This window comes from Zeugodacus cucurbitae, chromosome 4 (genome assembly GCF_028554725.1).
Source record: "Zeugodacus cucurbitae isolate PBARC_wt_2022May chromosome 4, idZeuCucr1.2, whole genome shotgun sequence".
NCBI classification, from domain to species: Eukaryota; Metazoa; Arthropoda; class Insecta; order Diptera; family Tephritidae; genus Zeugodacus; species Zeugodacus cucurbitae.
This window is the reverse complement of record NC_071669.1, coordinates 63,922,655-63,941,049: the sequence shown is the minus strand read 5'-3', so window position 1 is coordinate 63,941,049 and position 18,395 is coordinate 63,922,655. Positions and strand designations below refer to the sequence as shown.

The 18,395-nt window shown below is 37.5% G+C and overlaps 3 protein-coding genes across 3 annotated transcripts; 1 reads left to right on the top strand and 2 right to left on the bottom strand.

The window, feature by feature from the left end:
* The first annotated feature begins 8,894 nt into the window (after nucleotides 1–8,894).
* Nucleotides 8,895–10,496, top strand: LOC105211119 (carboxypeptidase B). Its single transcript, XM_011182415.3, has 3 exons — nucleotides 8,895–9,081; nucleotides 9,155–10,042; nucleotides 10,103–10,496. The coding sequence occupies exons 1-3, from the start codon at nucleotides 9,008–9,010 to the stop codon at nucleotides 10,485–10,487; spliced, it is 1,347 nt and encodes a 448-aa protein (XP_011180717.2). The 5' UTR covers nucleotides 8,895–9,007; the 3' UTR covers nucleotides 10,488–10,496.
* An 845-nt stretch (nucleotides 10,497–11,341) lies between these two features.
* On the bottom strand, nucleotides 11,342–12,963 carry LOC105211115 (carboxypeptidase B). Its single transcript, XM_011182412.3, has 3 exons — nucleotides 12,803–12,963; nucleotides 11,821–12,732; nucleotides 11,342–11,758 (listed from the first exon to the last, which is right to left on the bottom strand). The coding sequence occupies exons 1-3, from the start codon at nucleotides 12,877–12,879 to the stop codon at nucleotides 11,434–11,436; spliced, it is 1,314 nt and encodes a 437-aa protein (XP_011180714.2). The 5' UTR covers nucleotides 12,880–12,963; the 3' UTR covers nucleotides 11,342–11,433.
* Nucleotides 12,964–14,010: 1,047 nt separating this feature from the next.
* On the bottom strand, nucleotides 14,011–16,134 carry LOC105211116 (carboxypeptidase B). Its single transcript, XM_011182413.3, has 3 exons — nucleotides 15,805–16,134; nucleotides 14,480–15,388; nucleotides 14,011–14,418 (listed from the first exon to the last, which is right to left on the bottom strand). The coding sequence occupies exons 1-3, from the start codon at nucleotides 15,867–15,869 to the stop codon at nucleotides 14,100–14,102; spliced, it is 1,293 nt and encodes a 430-aa protein (XP_011180715.2). The 5' UTR covers nucleotides 15,870–16,134; the 3' UTR covers nucleotides 14,011–14,099.
* Nucleotides 16,135–18,395: the final 2,261 nt, after the last annotated feature.

Here is an 18,395-nt window from a genome sequence, read left to right as displayed (position 1 = left end):
CAATACAGCCACCAAGCACTTTTGCATCAACAATGCTATTAATAATAGAAATATTTAAGTCTCGTTCGATTTCATCGTACACCACAAACGAATCCTTTAATCCACCGACCGTTTGAGTTGCTTGTTGAGCTTGTGCCGTTTATACAAGTCCCTCATACTCTCTGCTACTCAAAGGCACGCGCCAAACGGAGCAACCGCTTAACTTCTCCGCAATGGAGTTGTTCAGCATAACTCAGGTATTCTGAGTATTTAATTTGTTAATTTTAGGATTGTATGATTATTATTTTGTACTTAACAGGCATATGGTCAATATTTGCTTTGGAACTATTAGGCATGGGCTAAATAAAAAAGTAAATTAAGTCTGTTTCAATCCGTTAAATTTTTTGCAAGACGTTTGACAGAAGATTACATTAGTTCGTGACGTCAAGAAAAGTCTTCGCCTACATTTATTGTGAAAGTTTTTCAGTTCGTCTATGATATATATGATAGTTATATTTCTTAATTACAGATGGTTTGCAATACGTGATATAAAATATTTTCAACCCCAACTGTTCCACATCTCATTTGTCATCGATTGATTATTATATTCTAATATTTTTTTTATGATATTTTCTTTTTTTTTCAATTCAAGTCCTTCGTACTTCACATGTGACTCTTCATAGTTTAATTCATACGATTTTTCACCTTTTGTCACACATTTCGAATATCGAGTATCTCTAGAAAATGCAATGCATGAATATGCAATTTTTATAAGGCATTGGAGAAACGAACGAAATCACAAATTGCAGAGGAATGTTAGATATAGAGAATAGTACATACATATGTATATTTTGATTTTAATGAATGCAAGCCTATCGGGCGAGGAACGCCTGCTGTCACTACGCCTACTTTAAATTCAAACTAACAAGCAAGGTATGCAAATGCAGATACGAATGTTTACGAAAGATTATACTGTAACGAAGAACACATTTACTTACGATATGTAAATGCATTCTGGTATGTATATATTATATAACGGCATTAAACTATATATTCTATATGCACTAAATTTTTTTTCAGCTTGTAAATATATAGTTTATATTAATATTAAAAAATTTTTTAAATATATTAAAAATTTATAAAAAGATTTAAAAATAATTTATTCAATTTGAAAACATTTTTTAAACAAGTGTATAACATTTTATAAATAATTTAACCCAAACCACGCATATGATCGATATTTCTATTCACTTTCGGTTGCTCACGTAGCTTCGGTGTCCGCCTTCTTGCGATTGTTCCGCCAGCCTCAATTGAATCAGCCACAGCGCCAAGCATGAACTGCAGCAGAATAATTAAGAGTAATGTATGGTATTTGAAATTCATTGCGCTGATTTCAGTTTCACTTCTAAATATTTTTGTATGTATGTCTGTATAATTATATTATCCACTGGGACTTTAGGAATTTCAATTCTTTCACCACCTAAAATCGTCTGTTGCTCACAACCGCAAAAAGAGATCTTTATATACGAAATATATATATCCGCTTGAGCTATAGAATGATATGTACGCCGCTTGAGAGCAAGCAACCGGTTTAAATAATTGTGGAGCAATAAAAGTGGGCTTGGCAACTCATTAAACACGCTTTGTGCGTAAAGTGCGGGAACTTTTCTTTATAAATTACTCAATACTCTGTAGTACATACAACCAATACCAAATTCACTTATTCATGAATCAGTTAACAAATAATTAATGTGTAAAAAATAATTAAATTCTTGATTGAGACAGATGAATAAGAGAAATGATGAAATTTCAAGAATTATCACGTCATAATATCATTACTTAATTTGATTTGATAAATTTGAAATAATTTTAAAATAATCCATCAAATTATGCCATAAGAGATTTGCGTACACTTTAACCGCACTCTTCCTTGTGTGATATTTAGCCTCTGTTTGATAAATGTATGCTAATTTTTTTTCATTAAAACGTCAGTGACTTCAATTTAAACGTGCTGCTGTCGATTGATTTACATTGAAATGTGTGAATTTTTAATTGCACAGCAAATCGGAAATAATTATCTTTTTCATTTACCGCTGACGTAATTTGATGTCAAATGAAGTGATATAATAAATTATACAGATTTGAGAATATTCATATAATTTTTTTCCTGGATTAGCTGAACTTCGCTCATGTATAACATTATAGCAATCATATAGTATATAAGTTGTGTATTTATTGACTCAAAATCAGTTATATTCTGTTCCTAGAACCATCACCTTATTCCTGCTCTTTACTTTTTTTGAGTCACGCCTACATGTAGGCAACGTTTACAGAATTTTAAAGAAATTTGAGATCTTCCTTTGAATATAGATATAGATCTTACATTTTTTGATAGATCTTGCGTTATTGCAACTACGATATATTTATAATAAATATACTCAAAATTTCACAAATAACGGTTGAGAACAAACCTTGTCATTCGATTTTCGAAATTTTCCAACAAACATATCCGCGAAAATCAATGAAACTACTAATTCAAGCCCATTCGACGACCGCCGGCCGCATTTAACCTCAATACAAAGCCATTTAAGCACATTGGCATTGTGGTAATCCGAAATCCAACAAAAGCATACACAACAACAACAACATGAAACACTTGAGTGGCATCAATCGCCATAAAAGCGAAACAAAATAGGCAGTTCAGTTTACAGCTTGAAACCGACACTCAACAAACGCATGCGACGACACAGGCCACGAACCACACAAACGACCACAAAAACAACACCAATAAATACGAAGGTAGTAGCGATAGACTCAAATAACAAACCGCTATCAAATCAACACCGTCATCATTCAATGTTTTCGAAAAGCACTAACGGTTCTTCAACCTCACCAACCCATTTGGCAACTAATCAACCAGCAACTCGCAACAACAACAAGAGTGTGGAGTGAAATGTATTCGAACGCAAGAATTTTAGTTATGTCAAGTGGCTGTCGCTGCTGCTGCATTCATTGTTGCCACTAACGGTACTTTTATTGTTGTTGCTTTATAGTATCATTGTTGTTGTTGTTATTGCTACCGTTATTGCTTCATAAACGCGCCACCTCTTTTAGCTTCAACTACCGACACTTCCTCAACTGGCTCACCACACCTTCTCCTCTTCTCTTCAACCCTCTCTATATCATGCCTATAGTCGACGACTTCAATTAATAGCCCGATTTGATTTTACATTTAACGATTTTCGCACTTAATTAGAAGCGCAAAAAAGCCTGCAAACCATGATTTCATTAAATGTGAAGATGAATTTTAATTAAAATCCTTTTCACTTCATGCCACCGCCAGGCGGCAAAAGCTCGGAACTCTTCGTGTGTGTGCGTATGTCGTTCGACTCGCAGCACTTCAAATTCAAAATCTTACTTTTTACTTGGTTGAACGGTGCCGAGCTGAGTCGAGTAGAGCTTAGTTGTTGGCAAGTATCTCAAAGATATGCCAACTCAATAACCAACAGCAACAACAATTACCGGTATTTTATTGTTTCTTTACGACTGCATTGAAATCGTGTATGTATGTTTAAGCGTTTCGCGCCTCTTGGCTTCGTTTAATTGTCGCTGCGCCCGAAGTGACTTAATAAAGTCTACTCTCACCATGAACAAAGCAAGGATAAAGGGTATTGCGTCGTTGGTGTTGCGGTGTCTTATGTAACTGGCGTCCATCGTTTTTTGTTTTGTTGAAATTTTCGCCGTTTCATTGCCTTAATTTATGTTAAATGAAAATTGAAAATTAAACTTCTCTCATAATGGCTGTAGTTGTAGAGGAAGGGTACTCATTTAAGGTGAGCACTGAACGGCTTTGACGTAAGTTAAAAAGTTAATTAAGTACAGCTAACACCTTTAGTGTTACCGATAATGAACTCGAGCTGCTTTACCTTTGGTCTTTACATTTTTACGTTGTAACTGGAAAGCAAACTGGATCAGGAACCACCATAGTTGATTTGAGGTGGGACAAGACAATTGTTTATAAAATAATAGCCTTAAAACTCCACTTATGAGTTTTTTTGATAGATCTTGGCAGTTCTTTTTAAATCAAAAAAAGGAACGCCTATCTGGCCTAACCCAATATATCCTTATATACATATATATCACAATCCAATAATTTTCATCAATATTTATAAACAGATTGCTATCCCGACGAGATGATTAAGTTCTCATCTTCATACCTACCTTCTTCGAAGAAACCTCTTCAACAATTCTTCGACGAAAAATCGGTAGGCTCAGAACTTTAAGATATTCCAAAGTCTTTAATCATATTAGTGTTACAGTGATCGGATTTAGTTCAAATATGCGCCGTTTCGTTCGATAATATGTTTCTATCTAGACGGCAACTTCATAATACACCCTTCTATATTTGCGAAAAACTCGGACAGCCACTTTTCACAAGCCTCTTTTGAGTTAAATTTTACACCACTCAGGGCGTTCGCCATGGACAGGAACAGGTGGTAATCACTTGGCGCTATGTCCGGGCTATATGGTGGATGCGATAAAACCTCCCATCCGAGCTCCCGTAGCTTCTGGCGAGTCTTCAACGAAGTGTGTGGTCTGGCGCTGTCCTAGTGGAACACTACACCCTTCTTGTTGGCCAATTCTGGAAGCTTCTGCTCGCTCGCCTGCTTCAAACGGTTTAGTTTGTTCGCAGTAGATGGTAGCATTAAGCGTCTGGCCATATGGGAGCAGCTCGTAGTGAATAATTCCCTTCCAATCCCACCAAATACACTACAAAACCTTCTTGGCCGGACAACCTTCAATCCCGGATAAGATTGATATCTAGTAGTAAAATGCACTTTAAAATCACTTTGCATTTTCATTAGCTTTGTGCCAATTTAGTATTAAAGTACCTTAATCCAAAGGCTCTTTAAAAAACAAAGCTCTTTCAAAATGCGTTTAAAAGAACAAAGCAACAATCGGGCCCAAATATGAGCTACGTCCACACGTCCAACCAACTCTTCATTACCAGCACAAAAGGCATTTTGTTTCGTCTACCATTTGTTGGCTTATTGTTTGACTTTATTTTCAAAACTATTTATGAGCAGAAAATGTAGTGAATTTGAAAAGACAAAAGCAACAAGAATGCATAAAATAAAAAATTTTAAATAGTATGTGCAAAGCTGCAACGCCGAACACAGCCGGCAAGGCAAGCGCATTCAACGGACGATCAGCAGATAAATGGGAAATGCTTCGACAGACAGCCCAGTCAGCTGGCGGCTTACCACGGCCCGCACGCCGTAGCTCAGCTTGTAAGTCAAACAAACAGTCAACAAATCGACCAGGCTAACCAACCAGCCGACCAAATAAAGTAATAAAGAGCAAAAGTTTTTTACAAATGGCGCTCAACTGCACGTGACTGCAAACAGCATTCGAAGTTTTGCTCCACTTTTTATTCCAAAAAAATGTATTATAGTAAATAAAGTAAAATGCAAACGCTTTTGTTCTTTTGCTTGGTTATGTCATATTATTGTTTTAATATTTCTCTCTATTTTCTTTTTTATTTCTGACGCAAAAGTTTTCATACGCTGCCGTTATTGGCATTTGGTTTTAGTAGTTGCATGTGGAGTTTTGTTGTTTTTTAACTGCTGTTTTTGGAGGGTTGCCATTTATGTTTTTATAATTTTATAGAAAGACAATTTTAAGAGATTTCGCCTTTCTGCTGAGAATATCAAACTTTTACACAAACACGAATATATTTTTCCAAAACAGATAATAAAATAATAGATGAATAAAACCAGGACAATTCTCCACCAAAATTTGGGAACCCTTGGCTCGTTTTTTTTAATTTCTTCTGTAATATCTTACGCATGTGGTAAGCCAGGCAGCGATTTCATTATTTCCTGACATACTCCTTATTCATAAATGTTCCGAAGCTCGATTTTGGTTCGCTTTTTTTCAAGAACCATAGCATTCTAAAGATGGTGGACGAACAACAATGTCTCCTTTGAGATATTGAACCATTATTGTATTTGTAAATACAATTTTGTTCCAGTCTACATATATTATATACAAGTTAGTACTAAGTGAATTCTTCAGAATTTTCTTCCGACCGACATTGAAAGAAGGAACCGGAACTATTCGATTTCATAGAACCGTCTATCATGGAAACCGTTTTATTTCCAATTAGTTACCCTTTCAGTATTAATATCGACATAACCTTAACATTACGACAATCATCCTACTAGAAGTCTGAGGATCTATCTTTGTTTCTTATATTTTTATGTAATTTGATGGTACTTTTATATAAAGCCGGGATATTTAGACCAGATTTCTTCTTACAATTTTTTTTTCGAATATTTTTCAAGGTCAGTGTTACATTATTCTAAATTATTTACTCAAATGGTCTATGATACTCCCTTGGCAATGAAGGAGGTGTAATAAATATGCTTTAAGGTGTTGAAAACAAGTCAGGCCCGTCTTGTTGCTATCTTCTTTAGCATTTTCTCTAACCACTTAGCCAAGTGCCTTTCCTAGGAAGCGAGATCTAATACAAAAAAATTTTTGTAATTTTAGGATTCTAGCAAATTTCTTCCGTGCATATAAGATAATAGAGTTCAATAGCCTAATATCTCAAATTATTTCCTTAAAATATATTTTTTTGTCATATCAATTAATACAGAATAAAATATAATTAACAAAATATGACTAATAATTTGCTGTTCTTTTTCAAATTATTAAAAATTCAACAATCCTACTAATTAGTGACCAAACAAACGAGTGAGTAAATAAACTAAATTTTTGGAAGAGGCATATATTAAATCCTTTATTATTTATATATCCCCTACTATTCCTATTAAAGAAAAAAATTATAATACAAATACACTCCCACACACAAGTATGTGTAGGTGTACTCAAGTAGTTTATTTTTCTCATTTTCCTATCCAAAAACACATAAAACACTCACTTGAAGCACAATGCACCAACTCTCAGCTTTGGCTCTGATTCATAACTTTTATTTCATGTTATTTAACTTTTTTTTTGCGTAACTGTTGAAAAAGTTCCATAATATTTTTGCCAGCCTATTGTTCTTTTGTCACTTGACTAACAACGAAAGCATTTAGACAGGCTTGCCAACTATTTTTGTATGCGTATGCTAATTTTGTCTCCGTGGAGCGTGTGTGTATGTTTGTGGGAATATTGGGGAGAGTAAAGCTTACAAGCCATGACAGTAATTAGTACTTACACATTTAACCCACATTTTATGCAAATAATTTCGGCAAACAATGACAATGCTCTAATGAGAGTTGCGTTTAATTAAAAATATTCATTTTTTGTATTAAAAAAAAACTGTAGAGAGAGTTGTAAAAACATAGTTGTTGTTATAATATTAAAATATGGTGGAATCATGTTAATAAAAATAACACTGTTAAATTTCCGAAATCTCTCTTCGTTTTGTAAACAGTTAAAAATGTCATATAAAGAGGCACTAAAATCCAGAAATAGTGTCTATTTCATCCTAGACAGGTTTTATCATCGCATCTACATATCATACTATACCTTACTGTTTTGAAGGAATACACATATTTCACAAATAAAATCTGTTTCGTCGTTGATGAGTGTTCTCTCAATATCCATATCACATACATTTACCAAATATTTCACCAACGAGACTCTACAAACTTTTAAAATTATATATCTTCTTCTTTAAACTGAACTTAAAACGCAGAGGCTTCATAAACACATAACTCGACGATACTCCAGAACGGATTTCGAAATCGTAATCTCCACAGTGAACAGACCACTTCCTAATTCTTAAAAGTCTCTTCATATAAGTCCATTAATCTTCACAATACAGCCTTGACTTAAAGTCAACATAAATCGGTTATCAGTGCATCACTTAGAATAAGTAACATCCCAAAACCTTCTCATCGAGATTCTTTTGCTATGCTCGACACTCTATCCGCTTCCAGGTCTGGGACATTTGAGTTTTAACAATATTACTGCATGATTGTCGAATTCCTCAACTAAAGTTTTGTGGGCATATTGATATTATCGAACAATCTGAATGGACATGTCAATGAGAACAACATTTCCGGCGATTTTCCATTGTCTTCTGGAAGTAGCATCCACATCGGCCACCAACTGACTTTAATTTAACACTTGTTATTAAGCCTGGTTGATTTAATTACATATGTATATTCCAATATTTATGGAATAAACTGAGTTTCTCGGGATTCCATCGAAGTGCTCTATATAATATTACCATATCTTATAAAAAATAGCATATCTTAATCGACTCGTAAACACTTACAAAATATGTAATTTATGTCAGCAGTGAATTGATTTGAACTTCATACAAAAGACTCTCGATTTCTAGCAAATAACCGCCACTTCAGATTCTATCTAGAGCAAAAAAATGTAAAGACTGATAAAAGCTGAGACACGCATAACGATGTCAAAGTCTAAAATACGAGTATACTGCATTTATGAAGGTATCACAACACATATTAGAGCAACTCATTAACAATATCAGAACATTGAGAGATAACGAAGACAGTGCAACCCGCTGGTAGGGCTATTATAAAATTCAGGCTTGTGAATTACTTAACATACTGTTTGGTAGCGCTGTACCAGTTGGTATGTGACTAGTAGGCGTTGGTTCGTGGGTGCGAATGTCAAATAAAGACTTTTGAAGTGCGACAGCTAAGCGGAAGTCTTCTAAAATTAGTGAAATGTAAAGAAATTAGTTTGCAGAGTTTAAAAGCAGACTTTCTAGACACATTTTAACTATTGCGCCCTCCTTTAGCACAAAAACTGGGCCCAGTTATTGTCGTAAGTTAAATGCGTATATTATTCAATATACGTTATAGAGTTTTACGTGTGCTCGCATATTTAGTGCTAAGTAAATGCGCAGTATACACGATTCTAGCATTTGTGCAACGTCGCTATAAAAGCGAAGTAAAACAGTTAACAATTTTAATTGATCGTTTGTGTTCGTAGAAACTTAGTTAACAGAAAATAAAGGCAAACACAACAAAAGTAAGAAATGTTCTTCGAAATTGTTGTAATCGCAGCCTTGTGTTGCAGCAACGCGCTAGCCAAAGTCGACAGATACGAAGGGTGAGTACGATATGGAGAGTTTTCACATACAACAACACTATTAAAATATACACGTACTTCCTAACAACAACAGCTACAAAATCTACGAGCTCACAGCAGAGAATACCGTACAACAGGAGACGCTCGTAGGTTTGGCACAAAACGAGGCGTATGATTTCTTCTTGCTGCCACGCATTCTGGGACACCCCATACGTGTGCTGATAGCACCAGCAGATCAATTGCAATTCCAGCAAAAACTACAGGCGGCCGAAATCGCTTATACAATAGTGAACGAGAACTACGCCAAGAGTGTTGCATCGGAGCGCAAGCGAAATATTTTCCACGTCAAGCAGCGTATTTCGACGCCTAGCAGCATTTCATTCGACCGCTATCAGCGTTACAACGACATAACGGCCTATCTGAAAGCGTTAGCGAAAAACTATCCAAGCCGCGTTAATCTAACATCGATCGGCAATTCGTATGAAAAGCGGCCGCTACACACGATCACCATCACGAATGGCGATGGCGTGGCCAATAAGAATGTCATACTAATGGATGCGGGTATACATGCGCGCGAATGGATCGCACCCGCAGCTGCGCTATATGTCATCCAACAGTTGGTGGAGAATTACGAGCAGAACTCACATTTATTGACTAACTACGATTGGGTGATAGTGCCGCTCATCAACCCCGATGGCTACGAATACACGCACACAGCATCACGTCTATGGCGTAAAACGCGTAAACCGGTGGCTAGACGTTGTATCGGTACGGATGCTAATCGTAATTTTGATTTTCATTGGGGTGAAGCCGGCACTTCCAATTCGGCTTGCTCGGAAATTTTTAAGGGCCTTACAGCTTTCTCAGAGCCAGAGACGCAAGCCTTACGCGATTTGATGCACTCGCTGACGGGTCGCGCGAAATTCTATCTCACACTACACGCATTCGGCAACTACTTGCTCTATCCGTGGGGCTACACTTCGTGAGTATACAGTGAAGTAAAATATTTTTGTACACTAACAACAATTCAACATATTTCCAGTGTTCTTCCCGATAATTGGCGCGACATGGATGAAATTGCTCGTGCCGGTGCTGATGCCATTAAAAATGCTACAAGTACCCAATACACCGTGGGCAGCTCGACGAATGTGCTTTATGCCGCAGCTGGTGGCAGTGATGATTATGCTTTGGCCATGGCAAATATACCCATTTCCATGACCATGGAGTTGCCATCCGCCGGTAACGGTTTCGATCCACCGCAATCGCAAATTGAGGAACTAGTTTCGGAGACCTGGATCGGCATTAAGGCTATGGCGGAGAAGGTTGCTGAGAAGTACAAATTAGAAGCAGCAATAACTGCAGAATCGAAAATAGAAACTAGAAAACTAAAATATGAAATAACGAGCCATATATACGTGTATGCTTAAGAAACGGTAGTTTCAGCGTTGTTTATTTATTCGAAATGTGTAAATTGAGGTTCCAAGTCCTTGTTATTTTAGCGTTCTACTATACAATTGTAAAAGTTGGATGAGATCTTACTCTTCTTATTCAGTATTCTATTTCCCTTCAAAAGTTTTACGAGCCGCAATCATGGGTTCAAAGTCCTTTCATCATGTATATTTTGCGGACAGAATCTCTTCGATCTTCTTGAAAGCTGGATAGGTGTACTTTTCTAAAAGAGAATGGTGATTTATCCATGGCTTCTAGTTGTTCTAGTTCTAGCTAGTTCTCTACTTTTAATCGATTTTTATCGTCTTTTATTGTTGTAAGGAAGAGCTTCGGGAAATTTCTACACGAGTATGGGTTTCCATCGGACTTTGAATCAACCGATCATCATAAGATCGGTCGTAAAAGAAAGACACTTCATATACCGCAGCTTATCGTAATTCCATACATGCCCACACAGTCGTTCACTTTACCGAGTTTCTACAATGTATCCCTCAGTTCCTCAAATTGTTCTACATTTAACATAACCTTACTTAATTAGCTAAAGCTTAATGCAATTTTTAAATATATGTTTGCCTATGAACAAATAATAGAGCAAAACACAGCAGGGAGAACTTAAAATACAAACAAGAAAAAAACAATTTTCGGCATGTCGTTAACTTTACTTTCAGACATTATCAGCAACCTTCTCATAGCTGTGAAGTTTAAGGCCATATACCCTAACACTATGAAGATTGTGAGTATCGGAAAAAAAACGTATTGGCTATACGTACAAGCATATGTATGTAAGTATATTTAGTTTAGTATTACAAAAACAAAAAATAGCCGATAAGAATTCTGCAAATACGAAGTAGTTATTTTATTACGGTAAATTCCCATGATTTTATCGAAAGCGCTTTGTAGCGCTTACTATATGAGTGAGTATAATTAAGAGAGTGTTTTGGTCACCGGCGATGGATACTTGGTTGTCACCCGCTTACCCATGGCTCGTATGCCTGTCCAAGTCTCTTTCACCAAACGATCGATTTCCGATGGTGGAGGATCGAAACCGCTATCACCACCATCCGGCAACTCCATAGTATAGGATAGAGCAAAGCCATCGCTGAAGGCATAATCATCACTGGCGCCAGCAGCTTCACCATAAAGTGCTGTGGAGGAGCCCACCTCATATTCGGTACCGCTATACTCACGTATGGCATCGGCGCCAACCATAGCCACTTCATGTAGGTCCTCCCATGTTTCAGGTAGCTCACTGTAACGAAAGATAGTTATTAAATAAGTGAGTGTGTTTCATAAAAAATGATCTCTACTTACGGTCCCCAGCCCCATGGATAGAACAGCGCATAGCCGAATGAGTGTATTGTCAAATACATAATACCACGTCCGCGGAGCGTGTGCATTACATCACGTACTACAGCTGTCTCAGGTTCGGAGAACGCACTCGGACCAGCATAAATGTCTGAGCAAGGATTGGAAGATGCACCTTTACCCATCCAGTGGAAGCCAAAGTTACGGTTTGGATCAGTACCATAGCAAGTCACGCCGTTCACTGTCACTGGCTGACGTGTCTTACGCCATAGACGTGTAGCGCTCGACCACTGTGTGTACTCATAGCCATCAGCATTCACCACCGGCATTATAACCCAATCGTAATCTTGCAATAACTCAGCATTCGCTTCGAAATTCTCAACCAATTCACCGATGGCATAAACCACAGTCGCTGGTGAGATCCATTCGCGTGCGTGGAAGGCGCCATCCATGAAGATCACATTCTTTCCGGTAATGCCATCACCATTTGTAATGGTAATGGTCTGGAGTAAACGTCCTTCATAGGACTTGCCGACAACACGTACGAATACGCGTGTGGGATAACGTGCAGCCAAATCGTTCAAGTAATTATTGATTTCTTCGTGAGAATAGTAACGTTCGGTACCCAGACGACCGGTGCCGCTGTAAGGTTTGGCCTGGCGTAACATACGGTTCTGTAGCACTTCAGCTTGGATGGTGCGCCCGAAGTTGGGGTTTTTCAATTCAAACTGTATTTGTTTATTGCGTAGCTCCGTTCTAAAACTCTCATCATGCGCGGGCGGTACAAGCACACGAGCCTTTTGCGTGTGCACACGACTCAAAGAGAGGAAATCATACTTATCGCCAGCCTCCTGGGCGAGCGCGTGCAATGCATTCCTTTGAGCAATCGTTTCCGTCGCAACTTCGTATAGTTTATAGCTGCAAATAAGCGATAAGTCCTTGTAGTATATAAATGGAATTCCGAAAAAAGGTAAATCCTTCGTCTTACCCTTCATATGAACCCGCAGCAGCGAACCCGAAAGCTACGCATAAGAGCGCCAATAGACGCAAGACTTTCACTGCCATTATTACTCGTATCACAACCTTCGCAGCCAAACTCCACTGATCGACTGACGTCCAATTAGCTCATTTGCTAATATATTGACGGTTTTATGGTGCTGGAATTTTTCTATGAAATTTCGTACTACTGATAGAGACATAGTAGTTGGCCTTATCAATACAGCCAGTCCACACTCGCCACTTCATATCATTAATTATTCAGTACAATTAAATACTTTTGATTTACCTCTAGACCATTTATAGCTTTGCTCAATTGAGACATATGGTATATATAAAGTCTGTGTAGTTACACGCCACAACATTGTAAAAATCCACAAACATATTGCTAATCAAACCATTCTTGATCTTATCTTAGTGGCCAATTAGACGATAAGCACTTCGTTTCAGCGATAAGTCTATTGTAGAGTAAATATGCCGAAGAATTGTGGTCACTATAGGAGAGTAAACAACGACTTTGTAATCGGGCATGGTGTTATACAACAACAAAAATTAATTAATGATTTGCGTTGAGTGAAAAAAATTGCTGAATTGAAAGTAAACAATAAAATTGAGTAGCTCACTTTAGGGATGATAAGATTTATCGATTAATTGGATACGATTTTGACTAACACTAACTAGTTAAAGTTTGGTTGGTTCAGGTGGCTCCTTTCAGGGTTCTCTCTCCGGAGAATTCTGATAATACAGCACTTTCTCAGTAAGTTGGAGATCTTAAAAATATGAAGAATACTTAGGTTAGACTGGTAGGCCAGCAGGCCACGCATAGGCCAGTTATGGTTCTTAACGATCCCGGATGCAGTGTCGTAACACTTCGAGAGATTATGAAGCCTCACGAACGATATCTTCTCCAACTTACTGCGGTACCCCTAACGCGTTGTCTTGCTAACACAGGACAAACGCACAAGACTTAGTCCGCTGTTTCCTTGGAACTCTGCTCTAGAAAACTAAAGAGGAAGAGAAAGATTGACTTGGAATGACAGATTCCTATCTTAATATCATTCGGCCACTAAAGCTACAGAGATTATTTCCACTCCATCTTACTTGTTCCTCCTAACATATATACATTTAGTACTTGGGCAAGACTCGTAATATAGATATAATATAGGTAGGAGTAGTTATAGCGATAATTAAAAACACAAATTTATGAATTAAAATAATTAAAAAAGATTTAAATTTTATTAATGAAGAAACAAGAATTAAAAATTATTTCAGAAATTTCATATCGTTAACTAATAAAAGCTTTTGGGCAATGAATACTTCTCAGTGACTTTCTTTCCCATAGCACGAATGCCAACCCAAGTCTCTTTCACCAGACGATCGATAGAAGATGCTGGTGGATCGAAACCATTACGGCCACCACGTGGCAACTCCATGGTGAAGGAAATAGGGAAGCCTGCTTGGAAAGCATAGTCATCACTGGCACCGGCAGCCTCATCCAATAAGCGAGTTGATGAGCCAACAGTGTATTTGGAACCACTGTATGCTTTAATAGCATTTGCACCAGCCATGCCAACTTCATGCAAATCGTCAACAGTATCTGGAAGATCGCTGTAAATAAAAATAATTACAATGCCATTATATCAACAAATTTATATTTTAAACTACTTACCGTGTCCATCCCCATGGGTACAGCACATAGCTACCATATGAATGAACGGTCAAATACATAATGCCACGATCGCTGTATGAATGAATGAGGTCACGTACTACAGCAGCTTCGGGTTCCGAAAATGCTCTGGGTCCAGCGTAGGTGTTTGAGCAGTGATTCGAAGATGACCCCTTGCCCAACCAATGGAAGTCGAAATTACGGTTTGGATCGGTACCATAGCATTCCTTTCCCCTAATGGTCACCGGTTGACGGGTCTTACGCCACAAACGTGTGCTGCTTGACAATTGCGAATACTCATAACCATCGGCGTTGACCACAGGCAACACAACCCAATCGTAATCTTGCAATAGCTCAGCGTTTGCCTCGAAATTCTCAACCAATTCACCGATAGCATAAACCACCGATGCTGGTGAAATCCATTCGCGTGCATGGAAAGCACCATCCATCAAGATAACATTCTTACCCAAACGACCGTCACCATTTGTTATGGTAATAGTTCTCAGAATGCGACCCTCGTAAGTCTTGCCGACAACTTTCAGTGACACACGTGATGGATAACGTGCAGCCAAATCATCCAAGTAAGCATTGATCTCTTCGTGACTGTAGTAACGCTCAGTGCCGAGACGACCGCTACCGGAATAAGGTTTCAATTGACGCAACAGACGATTTTCCAAGATTTCAGTGGTCATAGAGCGACCAAAATCGGAATCAGCGAGTTGATAGCGTATATTCTTCTCTTCAAGTATTGTCTTGAAGTACTGCTCCATCTCGGGTGAGATGAGTACACGTGCACTTTCGCCGGGAATGCGACTTAATAAGAAGAAATCAAATTGATCCGCATCTTTGGAGAGTGTGCTAAGCGTCTCAATTTGGTCAGCGTTGGCTGGGGTCACTTCAAAAACTTTGTACCTGGAAGTATTTTGTATAAAGTTAGTTATGATCTGTATAAGAATGTACTTCAGTCAGAGTAAGCTAAGTCCAATAGAATACGAAATTTCACTACCACGGTTATTTATTGTACAATCCTTCTTGCTCTCTTGCTCTAAAATGAAATAAAAAAAAAACATTTTCGAAAACTTCCCATACATCATTTTGAAGAGTATTTGACAGGACTTTTTTTAAATTATAGCCAACAATGGATGAAATCCATTATTATTTAAATGAATAGGAAGAAAAAGGGTCGCAGTCGTAGCAAGAAAGCTATATAATATTTCATCCTATGTTATCAACTTGACGACCGTTTTTTTTAATATCACATCCATCGCACTACAGGATTCGCTATGTCCACTTTCTCAATAATATTCAAATATTTTCACAATTTTTACCCATCATATTTCTCAGCGCTGGCAAGCGCCACAACAACAACCAGCAAAAGTGCTTTTATAATCATTGTTCACTACTTCACTCTAGAACACTAAATGGGATTTCAAGAAAATATCCGTCTATATATAGTCGTTGAAAATCTTGAGTTCCCTAATGTAATCTTTCCAGCTAATCGCAAATATATTCACGTAAAATCTGAGCCAATGTAGATTAAATTGATTAATACGAACGAGTAATCGGAGATAGACATACCTGATTTATGGGTTATTAAATCTAAATTTCAGTGATTTCCAACGAAAAGACGATTTATAGCTAAAGCAAACAAGTAAGTGACTGACGCATTTGAAAGAATATTATTTTTATTTATTAGCGTCTAAATGCTGATTATCTTGCTAAATTTGGCTTTTCCCAGCACGGAACAGAAATTTTATAGAATGCCTGAACGCTAAAGTTGGTTGGCCAATATGCCGCCTTTTTGTCTTTTGAATTTCACGGCAATGTATAAAGCGCTACGGAGCTCGTATCTGGCAATACTATACATCATTAAAAGGTCTTGACATAACATGATTAGTTTGGACTTGTAAACATGGAGTTCACTAACGCCGAAATTCGTGCTATTTTAAAGTTTTCCTTCGTTAAAGGCAAATCCGCTAGAGAAACGTTCCGTGAGATTAACGGTGTTTTGGGGGATGGTACTCTATCACTTCGAACTGCGGAGGAATGGTTTCGACGATTCAGAACGGGTGAAAACGACACCATGGATAAGCCAGCCGGAGGAAGACCTGTGACGACGAATACCGATCAAATCATGGAAAACATCGAGTTAGACCGACATGGGGCATCTCGTGACATCGCACAGGATATGGGGGTTAGTCACCAAACCATTTTAAACCATCTGCAGAAGACTGGATACACAAAAAAGCTTGATGTTTTGATGCCGCATGATTTGATGCAAAAAAACCTTCTGTACCGGATCAATGCCTGCGATATGCTGCTGAAACGGAACGAACTCGACCCATTTTTGAAGCGAATGGTGACTGGCGGCAAAAAATACGACAATATCAAGCGAAAACGGTCGTTGTCGAAGGCCGGTGAATCGTTCCAAACAGTGGCCAAGCCGGGATTGACGGCCAGGAAGGATTTGCTGTGTGTTTGGTGGGATTGGAAGGAAATCATTCACTATGAGCTGCTCCCATATGGCCAGACGCTTAATTCAACCATCTACTGCGAACAACTGGACCGCTTGAAGCAGGCGATCGACCAGAGGAGTCCAGAATTGGCCAACTTGAAGGGTGTAGTGTTCCACCAGGACAGCGCCACTGTAACACTTTTTATAAAGCATTGAATAAAAATCAAAAAAACAGAAGGAAGATATTTGACAATCTAATATTTGAGGTTATCCGTTCTCAATGACTACCAAACGTAAACTGAATACAAAAGTTGATAGCAAGAAAATCGATAGCAATAGAAAGTTCTCTTTTAAATTTATTCAAGAATGTTTCTTTGACTTATCAGACTGTCCTCGTGCAATCGCATTTTTACATCCACTACTTAAGCAAATTCCGACTTATGTATAAGATAATATTATTATGATCTCCATTATATACGTATATATGTATGTATATCTTACTTAATATCTATACGAATCTTATATTTTCATTCATTGTACTATTTATTATTACTTTTCTAGAAAATCGAAAGGCTTAATCTTATATATTGGACAATAATCTAATGTTAAGCGCATAAATCAAAGTAAAGTTATGTATCCCGCTATACGATAACAATAACAAAAGATTTCGCGACTTTGACTTCGAGTAGACAGTATAGTTGTTAATTAAGTAATTTATTGTTACTAGATTAACGTTATTTCTGCAAAGAAAAAAAACCGGTTCTTAATTTACCTTCCGATTCTGTATATACAGTTTAAGTTCGGACAGGTAAGGTGGATTTATATATAAGAACCTCGCAATCTAGCTACCGGATCTTCTGGCTATCGATGTGATTGGACTGGATTTATTAAACATAATTCCTCCATTAGCCAAATCTGACCGCCTCTTCCTTCAAACGGTTCAAATGTTGACAGTACATGTCCGAAGAGTTTGGAAGTGGCGGACTAGCTCTTAGTAAATATGAGTATAATCAATAACCAGCCGCCACCGAAATAACTCGATTTTGTTGTGGTTCATCAGCAATTTTCTGATGGAAATTCGGTCCATGGGGGCTTTCCTCATCTATGATGGGTGCTCAAACAATATTGAATCAAGCAATTTTAGTACGAAATCGTATCAGAAAAAAAAAATCGTCCCACTTAAATCAAATGTATCAAACACTTATTTCACAATCTTTCTAGATTCATTTATTACTTAGAAAATTGATGGGGAATCACGAAAATAATTGAATAATTTTTTGAAAGTTCTCATCATTCGCGATAACATTAGGTCATACAAAATTTGGTCTTCGTTATGACGAATACAACAGGGAGCACCACCTTTTCAAAGTAAAAGGTCAAGAGTCTTTTTCAGTATTCTTCGTACTTCAAGTAAGTCAAAATATTAAATAAGGTAATATAATTAATGGAAAACAAATTTATAAA

Coding starts and splice junctions, on each gene's coding strand:
- LOC105211119 (XM_011182415.3), top strand. CDS start 9,008: ATGTTCTTCGAAATTGTTGTAATCGCAGCCTTGTGTTGCAGCAACGCG. Junction 9,082..9,154: donor AAAGTCGACAGATACGAAGG/GTGAGTACGATA, acceptor TAACAACAACAG/CTACAAAATCTACGAGCTCA. Junction 10,043..10,102: donor TATCCGTGGGGCTACACTTC/GTGAGTATACAG, acceptor ACATATTTCCAG/TGTTCTTCCCGATAATTGGC.
- LOC105211115 (XM_011182412.3), bottom strand. CDS start 12,879: ATGGCAGTGAAAGTCTTGCGTCTATTGGCGCTCTTATGCGTAGCTTTC. Junction 12,733..12,802: donor GCTGCGGGTTCATATGAAGG/GTAAGACGAAGG, acceptor GCTTATTTGCAG/CTATAAACTATACGAAGTTG. Junction 11,759..11,820: donor TATCCATGGGGCTGGGGACC/GTAAGTAGAGAT, acceptor CTTTCGTTACAG/TGAGCTACCTGAAACATGGG.
- LOC105211116 (XM_011182413.3), bottom strand. CDS start 15,869: ATGATTATAAAAGCACTTTTGCTGGTTGTTGTTGTGGCGCTTGCCAGC. Junction 15,389..15,804: donor AGCGCTGAGAAATATGATGG/GTAAAAATTGTG, acceptor AAATACTTCCAG/GTACAAAGTTTTTGAAGTGA. Junction 14,419..14,479: donor TACCCATGGGGATGGACACG/GTAAGTAGTTTA, acceptor TTTTATTTACAG/CGATCTTCCAGATACTGTTG.